The sequence below is a fragment of the Fukomys damarensis genome, unplaced genomic scaffold (genome assembly GCF_012274545.1).
Source record: "Fukomys damarensis isolate Sample0158 unplaced genomic scaffold, DMR_v1.0_HiC HiC_scaffold_4, whole genome shotgun sequence".
Lineage (NCBI taxonomy): Eukaryota > Metazoa > Chordata > Mammalia > Rodentia > Bathyergidae > Fukomys > Fukomys damarensis.
In genome coordinates, this window is record NW_022900916.1 from 21,983,844 (window position 1) to 21,994,127 (window position 10,284).

The following is a 10,284-nucleotide window of genomic DNA, read 5'->3' on the forward strand; positions in this document are numbered from 1 at the left end:
CAGGGCCATCCCTTCTTTCTTCAAAGTGGCAAATTCTTTTAAAATAAAACAGGGCAGAATTATCAGGTGAAGCAAAATAAAGAGTAGGAATTTGCTCATTTCGTTAAGTTGTAATGTATTTTTCCACAACTACCATAACCTTGCTATCTTTCTAGGGGCACAGAATGTAATTAGAATTGTTTGACTTCAAATTAACTTTCTATATTGTCCAACAATCACAGATTTGAAATAAACATTTTGTGGGTATTTCACTACATTAAATCTTGGTAATATTTTTTGTTTCAACTTTTTTTTTCAACACATACTTCATTCTAAATAGGACTCCAAAGAGAGGTAATGTGAGAGATCACGTGCAATCTTTGACCTTTGTAGAAAAATAAACTGAAAACATGCTACAATTTGTATATTACTTAACTGACTATACAAAAATAGTTATTTCACCAGTATATTGAGACAAATTACTTTTTTCATACATCTTAAAAACCCTGTATGTACCTTTTACTAACAACACATCCCAATTTGGACAAGACATTTCAAACACAGGACAGTCACATAATTCTTAACTGTACTGAAAGAAAAGACACTAGCTTGCATATTTCTGTCTGGTTCATCTACTTATAGACAAATATGAGCTGTCAACCAATTTCAATGTCTCCACCATAGCTTTACAGATTAGATGAAGTATACTATTAGCACAATTTGCTCATTATCAAACATTAAACTGAGATTGGTGCTATGTCTGGTACTAAACAGCAACAAAAGTGGCAGGTCATTCATCCAACTACAGACACAAACATAGGTAACAGGAGAGGCTATTTTTCTTCATAGTATGTGGCACAATTACTAATTTTCTGTGTTTCTGTACTTATACTGTGCATGTGCATGTATGTGTTAAATGCATGTTTCTCCTTTTATACGCCACAAAGGTAAGAAGTATACCTACTTTATTTTCTGTTATGTACCCAGGCTTCAATGAGGTCAAATATCTATTAAAGGCATGGCCATGTATTACCATTTCATCATTGTAGTTTCCAGTTAGTCATGACACAGTCTCATAGTCCACATTTTCTTAGTGAGAGCAGTAATGACTGTCTCCTTGTTAAACACTTTCTAGTAGCCTACCCCAATCAATAAAAAGTAATCATATCCAGATGTGCTAGCACACACCCGTAATCCCAGCTTTCTGGAAGGGTGAGGCAGAAGGATCTCAAGTTGAAGTGTTGCCTGTATAACTCAGCAAGACCTTGTATCAAAAAGCAGGGAGGAGATACAGCTCAGTGCAAAGGTGCTGGGTTATATCTGCAGTATTGCAAAACAAAACAAAACAAAAAAACACAACAATTTCCCATTAGTCAGAATGTTATTTATCTTGTCTTCACCACATTCTCTTCCTCCAACACACAACAAAATCAGAATGAGGCACAAATGAACAGTAAAAGAACTGCTTACATCCATCTTTCAAGAATTAAAACAGATAAGACAAACATGGAGAGCTATAATAGTGAATACTGTTTCTCACCAGACATTCAACAGTGGCATAGTAGTTATGAGGTCTAGAGACTCCAGAGGCTCCTTTGGCAATCTATTTTATGTTAAAACAACAGAAATACTGTAGCTATGATACAAGAAAACTGGGCATCAAACTTGAATTTAGGACCTCATGCTTGCCACATGCTGTGTTGCTGAGCTACATCACTGGATGTGTACTGAGTCTTTTCAAAAAAGCAAACTAAAAACAATGTTTAACTACAGAAAAAAAACACAAACAAAAACAAAAACCCATTACCAGAAAAAAAGAGTATCGCATAAAGTCTTTTGCTAATCTTGAGGGTATAAAAATAATTTTATATAGAGTGTAACATCTGGAAGAATGTAAGAATCAAGAATGAGAGCAGCACTCATCATTTTCTATATACAATAAAATGGCACTTTAATATTGGTATTACCTAAACCAATTTATAGTCAGTTTTGTGATTTTAGCACAAATATCCTCCAACTACTACTACTTGAGTGTACCCTGTTTTATAAACTATTGGTACATATAAGCATTTCATATCATTCAAAACATTTATTTATCTTTTCTGTGTAAATCTTGACAAATGTTATCATACTTAAAATGTCCTAAAGAAAATTACTTTTTTTTCTTCTTCTTAGGTGAGCATTCCAGAACTGGGGTAAGTTCAACCTCTTCACTGTGTTTTCTTTTCTTTTTTTTCTTTTTATGGTCACTTTGGTAACCACTGGAGTCACTGCCTTGGAAAACAGGGTCCTGATCCTGATACTCCTGGTCCTTTTTCTTCTTTTTCTTCTTCTTCTTTGGCCCTTCTTCCCAAGGGTCATTCACATTATTACTAATCTGCAGGTCGTCTTCTTCCTTTGGAGTCATATCTACTAAATCTGCTAGCTCTGTGACACTGACATCCAAGTCATCTATTTCTGGGGCTTTCTTCTTTTTCTTTTTCTTCTTCGCAATTTTTTCAACAGCTTCCTCTGTGACAGTTTCTGTTACTTCTTCAGAAATTTCAAAGCACTTGGATTGTAAACTATAAAAAGTTAAAAAATTACCAGTAATAAGAAAAATGAGATAAACAGTATATCAATATACAAAAACTTTCCAAATAACAACACTATAAGATACAAAACAACAACATGAATTTCAAATATTCTATCCTGTTATCCCTCCCCAAAATGACAGATCTATGGGCCATCAAACTGTTAAATTCTGTTTCCACAGTATTTCTCCAGGAGTCAAAACATGATTTCTTTCTCTTTCTTTCCTTCCTTCCTTCCTTCCTTCCTTCCTTCCTTTCCTTTTTTTTTTGGTACCAGGGATTGAACTCCGGTCCTTGCACTTGCAAGGCAGGCCACCGAACTGCTGAGCTAAATTCCCGGCCCATCAAAACATGATTTCTAAATTTTGGTTTGATTTAGAAAAACTTTGTCAAAGACAATAAATTCAGGCTTATAAGGCAAACAAGAAACATTTGATAAAGAAGAAATATAATTTCTGTATGTATCAAAGCAATGGAGTTTTTTTGTCTAATAGTTCAATCCTTCTTTCAAGTATGATGCACTAACCTAGAGATGTTTAGTTTTCCTCGAATGCAGAATACTCCAGCAGCATCGGAATCTAGACGAAATACTTCAAATTCTAGTTCATCACCCACGTTTACCTCCACAGTGTTCCACTGCTCAACTGACATTTGCTCGGGCTTAGGAATGGAGGCATTAAAACATCCATGTACTAGACAGCCAATGTGGCTAGAAGACACTTTATTAACTATACCCTGGGAAGAAAGAATAGGAACAGAACATCATGAAGAGATGAAAAGAATTAAAAGGTGAATAAAACTATAAGATTCAAACTGATCTTTACAGAGAATACATTAAATTAATCGTACTATTTAGTATGGAAAAATTTTAATTCAATTACAATTTACCATATGCCATACCAAAATATAACTTTGGCGTACTACAGAATTTTTAGAAAGCTCATTTTATTAGGTGATTGAATGTCAATTATTTAACTAGATAAACTAATCAATTAAGCTGGCCTGCTTCAAACAGGTCTTCAAACAAACAAAAAAATACCTAGGCCCCTCTAACAGGATTCCTTTGGGACTAAATTACTCTATAAAGTATAACCGCAGTAAAACCAAGCAGAAAATACTACAACCTACACACAAAAAGACCTCAAGGTAAGAAGCATATGCTTTTTATCACTGGGATCCACATTATATTTCTGGATAAATTTCAAAGCTTAAAAGTACATTCTTTAATGATTCAATTTAGCATGATATAGAAGACAGTTTATCCTTTATAAATCTTGAGCAAGGCCTTTTGGCTAAATCACAAAAACACTGAAACCAAAAGGTATGCTGCATGATTTTTAGAACTAAGAAAACCTCACAGCAATAGAAATAAAATACTTTAGTATCCATCAACTGGACCCAGGGTAGACTACCCCTACACACTGCAACAGAAAGGTGAAAAAGAGTGAGTCTCAACAAGTTCTATATACCCAGAAACCAGCATCCTGAAGACTTACAGCATAAATAGCTAAGTTTTGTCTTCACAGTGGGCTGACTTCAGAGAAGGAATGCATTGCCCCGTACACCCTATCAAACTAAAGGCACTGTAGCTGGGCACCATCAGCAGCAGAAAAGATCTGCTGTCTAAGTTTATACTGATTATTGGGGCTGCAATACAGGTCTTTTGAAACATAGAAACAAATGTATAATGCTCTAGTATTTTTAAATTTGATATTTAAACCATTCATACCTTTAATATGAAGACTAGAAAACAAAACAATTAAAATAATAACTACATTAATATGTTAAGCAATAGGACATATAGAAAAATATAAAACGGAAAAAAAAGAATGGAGCATTTGAGTTCTTGTGAACACCATTAAAAAATGGAAAATCTACATAACTGACAATCTGAAGAAGAGATGAAAGTAAAAGGCACAAAGATCGGTCAGCTTTCCCACTGATAAACAAAACACCTGAAACTTGCAATTCAAAAGAAAAGAGGTTTATTTTGGCTCATAGTTTCTGAAGGCCCAGTTCATGGTTATCAGCTCCAAAGTAGAAACATCATGATTCAAAGATGTGGCAGAACCGAGCTGCTCACTTCATGGCGACAGGGAAATAGGGCAGGAGGAGAGAAGGGTAGGGGGAGGAGAGGGAGATAGACTGACTCTCTAAAGGCATACCTCCAGTGACTTCCTCCTGGATCCCACTTCTTAACAAACACTCAGTTGTAAACAGCACTGGATTGATTCACTGAGTATAATACCCCCATAATCCAATCACCTTTCCAGGGGTCTCTTAACAAAGTCCACCCAGTCAATAGTTAACAAGTTACCAGCACAGCATACAAAACCGTTCTGCTTCAGCGAAGCAGAAAATTTCCCAAATCTTTGGAAGGACATGAACCCCACATAGAAACAAATAAAAAATACTTTCTCCATGGCATACACTAAAACTTTCAAAAAAATACTAGAAAAAAGCATGCAAAATTCCGCAAGAGAGGAATGTCATATTAAAAGGCAAACTCATCAAATGAACCAGGTCCTTGACAGGACGGCACAGACAGAACAATGTACTTCATGTCCTGAAAGAAAATAACTGGAAACCAAGATTACCACACTCAACAAGGGTATCCTTCAGAAGTAAATGAGAACTTTCCAAGGTAAGTATAAATGAAAGAAATTCATAGTAACTAGATCAATTGTACAATAGATTCGTTAGAGAATCTAACACTCAGAAATGAAACAAAGATACCATAACAAGAGCAGAAAAAGAATACCACTAGAAGAGGAGATATACTAAAGAGAAATAAGAATCAAGCATTATCAACACAGTAAACTCATCAAACCACAAAGATGAATAGAGGAAGACACCAACAAAGTATATTCAAAACAACTAGAAGCAAGTCAACAAAATCACAGGAAAAACAAAACTCCATATCTTCAATAATATTCTGAATACAAATGGACTTAATTCTCCAATTAAAAGACACTGACTGGCAACTCGACAATATTCCGATATGCTGCCTATAAGAAAGTCACCTCATACACAGGACCTCGAAGTAAAAAAAATGGAAAATGAAATTTGATACAAATGAAATCCAAAAGCCAGGAGCATCTACACTTATATCCATCAGAACATACCCATAGAAAATAATTTTTCTGTGCCTACAATATTTGAATACCCCCCATGTATATATATATTTCTGAGTATGTGTATAGTGTATATAAGTTTTCCAAGTTACATAACTATGCAAAGGAAGCTAGGGAAAAATAATATACATACCATAAGCTTTTGCCCTGGTTCAGGGCAGAAAATAACAAAATCTGCTTCAATGTTAAGATGAATGTGTCCTTGATCATCATAAATATCTCCTAGTTCACCCACAACTTTGATGTTATCATATGCAATAGGGACACCTAAAAGGCTGTTAAAAAAACAAAAAAAGAAAATGATACCTTGTATCCTCTTTTAAAATAGGCCATTATCATACTGATTAGATACTTAGTCTAAGAGTTCATAAAAATATATCACCTGAATATTCCAATCATGTCAAAACATATACTGTATGTCTATTACAACAGTTAGCAGTTCCTCTTCATCAAAAGCTTCCAATGTGTTAATTGAGTTAAATAAACTGAGCCTTGTTCCTCATTTGAATTAGTTATGCTACAGAAACAAAGTCACTTAGGCAAGGAATCCTATTTCTGTAGGAATGAACATAGACAATTTTGATATTAGCTACCATCCACCATTTCTCAATTTCTGTACTTGATAGCATATATTAAAGGATGCATTACAGTTAAAATTGAAGACATGGAGTACTATTGCTAATGAATTAATGAATAAACAAAAATCCCAAACAGCAGCTGTTGCTAGTAAATGGAAATGTCAAGAAACACAACTACTAAAAATTTTCAAGAATGAAATTCAGAGGCTAGTTTGTATGGTTACTTTAGCAAGAATCATTGAAGTATTTTAGAAGAGCACTGATGAGAGAAACTGTTGTCTGAGTTGTCAGTGCCAACTGTCTACAACATCCATATTTTAACTACCATATTCACAATGATTCTTTGTAGAGGTGCAGGAAGTACCTAACTTTTTTAGTTTTCCCAGACAGCCATGCTTAGCATCATGTTGAAACATACAACAGAGTATAGGGTACTACAAATTATTGCTTATAAAAGGGTAAATGAAAATCAAAATATCAAGAACAAGTCCATACCCTTCAATAATATCTCTGAACACAGATGGACTTACTTCTCCATTTAAAAGACCAGATACCAAGTCTTTACAGGATCACCCTTAAATGTCTAAATCTATTCAAATCTTTAGGAAAACAAGTCAGTATGTAGCTTACTAAAGACTATCCAGCATGTAAAGACAGGAACCCTAACACTACATTATCACTATATAACTTTCTCTTTTTATATCTTTTTTGTTTTCTCAAAAACTCTTAAATCAGGCAAAGGGGCACTTCCTTAAGGTACTTAGGGAACAGTTACATCAAATTTAAGGGATGTTTACACTTAACATTTAAAACTTCTTTCAAACTAGTACTAGGAGAGAACATTTGCTATCTTGAAATCACTCAAAGCCTGTCATATGGAAGAGACCTAATGGTTTTTGTTTTTTGTTTTCCCTGAATGGCCTCTCAAAGGTATAACTTTGAAGTTATAAATGTGCTTTTAGTAAACTACTTATTTTTTCTAGCAGACAGTCCAAAGCTGAAATGGATTTTTAAACAACTCCTAGGAACTCCTGTCACTAGGAAAGGCAGATAGTCTGTCATGTAGTAGATGCTGCTTAGATGACTAATCTGACTCTCAATTCATCCCTTTTCTCAGCCTTTAAACAAAGACCTACTGATACTACACAGGATTTCCCCACAAGTCTGAAAACAAAGTATAAACAATAAGTAGTTCTTTGTTAGTCGTATAATACCTAACATTCAATGTTTTGTCCCTCACCAGTAATACTTATGTGTGGTGCCTAATCTGTGCTGTATAAAGAGGCCATATTAGTATAACCCACTAGTAAAAGTGAAGAGAGGAACCAATTCTGTTAAGAGTACAGCCTGTTCTACATGGCCATATCATCCAAGCCTATTACAGTCCTTCATCACTCTTGAGTAATGGCTCCTACTGGACAGCGCTCAATGACTCCCCTAGACTGTTAAGTGGAGGAAATAATAGTTTAATTAAAGAGTAGCAGCAAAATGACCTATCTTTCCAAATTTTATGACCATCTTGTATATTCTTAAATCTTTCCAATCTAATCATTTTTCTCTCAAATAATTGTGACAATCTCTTAACTGGGATTCTTGGCTAATATCTTATTCTATTTAAAATATCATATAGAACCAAGTGCTCTTTCTTAAACTGCAAATCTGGTTATCTCAAAGGCATTGTGATTATATACTAATATTTCCAGTGTGTCTAATCTCAGAGTTGGAAGACAGTAAGAAGATGAAGCTAACAGTACTTAAAAACAAAAACAAAACAAAACAAAACAAAAAAATGGTAAAGACAGGAAAGGAAGACTACTGAGTCCATCTCCCACTTTTGTCTTTGATAACTTGCTCTCCAATCCAATGGCACCCAATGCTTTCCCCTACATAAATCTTAGCACAGCTATATAGTTGCCTATATACAGTTCTGTATAATAGTTCAAATCTACTACCCATTTATTTATGCTACTCTTTCCCTGGAATGCTACCATCTCAACAAAATTTCCATCAAAGAAGTTCACAAAATCAAATTCATTCCTTTCTTACTGTAATTTAGATTTCTGTCCGATTTAAATTCACCGGATTTGTCTTACATGAATTACCTCCACTACAGCTTAAAGCTCCTTGAAATGAGGACCTCCCCTTTTTTTTTGGTACTGGGGATTGGACGGAACTCAGGGCCTTGAGCTTGCAAGGCAGGGGTGGTGCCATTTAGCTAAATTCCCAGCTCAATTACACTTGATTTTATGTTCCAAGTCTCTAGTGCACGATAGATATAAAACAAATATATGTCAGTGATTAGAGAAAGCTATATATTCTAGACACACCTGTGGGATGGAAGGGCACAATCCACTGAAAAAGAACTGGAAGTTTTGGATAATTTGCCTAATGAAATTCAAAGAAAAATCCCTGCAATTCCTGAGGGTTCACAGAATTGAGGGTCACCTGTGAATCCATTCCAAGTTTCTGAACTCTTTTTGAGCCTCACTAATAGAGGAATAGTAAGACACATCTCCACTTGTTAATTTTGAATTTTGAAGTTACTTTTAAAAGACTTAATGTAAATGTACTTGTTCTTCCCAAGACCAACAGGCTTGCCAATTAGCCTAGACTATTTTTAAACAAAAAGTATTTCCTTGAACCTTAACTATGTCCAAGAGACCCCTGGAAGTTATCAGAACCAAACAATAACCGCCTATATTTAAAAATGAATCAGTTCTACAAATGCTTACGTGCATTCTATGGAAAAAGATAATTTATTTAAGTATTGGTTTCACCTTTTCATCATCGAATGAGAAAGCATCGTCCTGAAGGAGCTAAGTTAAATGCTAACTAGAACTCGGCCTACTGGGATGGTCTAGGCTCAAGTTCCTTCGCTGACAACTCAATTCACCTGTAAATTTTCTTCCCTGCCTGTGAAAGGGCCCCTCTGCAGATCTCGACTTTGGCAGCACTGCCTAGCTCGGCGGACTTGAGAACAACACCCGGACCAAACTCCGGGTAGTCGGGGCCACTTTTCCATTTTTTACTGAACCATCAGCATGTGTATCCGCTGCCCTTTCCCGTGCCTAGAAGGGGCGTCAGGGTACGCTTCGGTGTCGCCAGCTCGGAAAAAGGAAAAGGGAAGAGACCGGTACCTCTCGGAATAGCGCAGGAGTTCGGCATCCAGCTGCTCTCGGATACCGGTGCGTTTCCGGTTGAGGTAGCGGGGCGACAGGGCGATGTGTCTTCGGTGGGGCCCAGCCACAAGGCAGGAGTAACGGCTGTTCACCAGCGCACAAGCAGCTGCATAGGTCGGCAGCTCCAAGCAAGGCAGGGGGCCGGCCGGTCCCACCACCCGTCCTTCCGAGGGCCCCTTGGGCAGCGAAGCCTCGGAGGAACCAGCAGCCATGCGGCTGGTGAGGTTTCCTACGGCGCGTATCAATGACGTAAGCACAAGCGCGTCTTCTCGGACGCGGGGTTTACGTCACGCAGGAGCTACCACGCCCCTAGAGATTTTATCTCCTTTCGTTGCATTGTGTAGATCTGACCAGCAGAGGGCAACTGTTCTTTCGCGCTTGCAAGGATTTAGCGCGGAACTTTTCTACATACGGAGCATACGTCAAGGCCGACCACTTCTTTTTTTTTTTTTTCTTTATTTTCTTTTGTACATGTCTGCGGTATCATGAGGAGATGGTACAGGTACATACTGCATTTCTTCTATAAAGAGCGGACAAAAGTGTTTTCACAAACTCCCTCACCACATTTAGTATAGAGGCAATGGGCTGGCAACCCTGACCATTTCCAATAATATGCTTTGCTGGAATTGTACAAGCTTGAACTGTACAGCAATTAAAATAATTTATGGAGTATATTTAATACGATCCTATGCAACAGCCCACATCCTTCAACTACAACAGCTGAATATCTCAAGTCCAGCTTTTCTCCTCATTCCGCAATTGATAAATCAGAGAAATCACTGCTTTTCAAGTGGCTCAGCCTAGGTGTCATCTCAGGACTTCTCTCATGTCACCAATCATC

General features: G+C 36.6%; 1 protein-coding gene across 1 annotated transcript; it reads right to left on the minus strand.

Moving 5' to 3' along the window:
• Positions 1–1,261: 1,261 nt before the first annotated feature.
• Polr1f (RNA polymerase I subunit F) lies at positions 1,262–9,692 on the minus strand. Its single transcript, XM_010610838.2, has 5 exons — positions 9,402–9,692; positions 5,820–5,961; positions 3,079–3,287; positions 2,136–2,543; positions 1,262–1,299 (listed from the first exon to the last, which is right to left on the minus strand). Exons 1-5 carry the CDS (start codon positions 9,653–9,655, stop codon positions 1,275–1,277), a joined length of 1,038 nt encoding a protein of 345 aa, XP_010609140.2. The 5' UTR covers positions 9,656–9,692; the 3' UTR covers positions 1,262–1,274.
• Between the last annotated feature and the right edge of the window lie 592 nt (positions 9,693–10,284).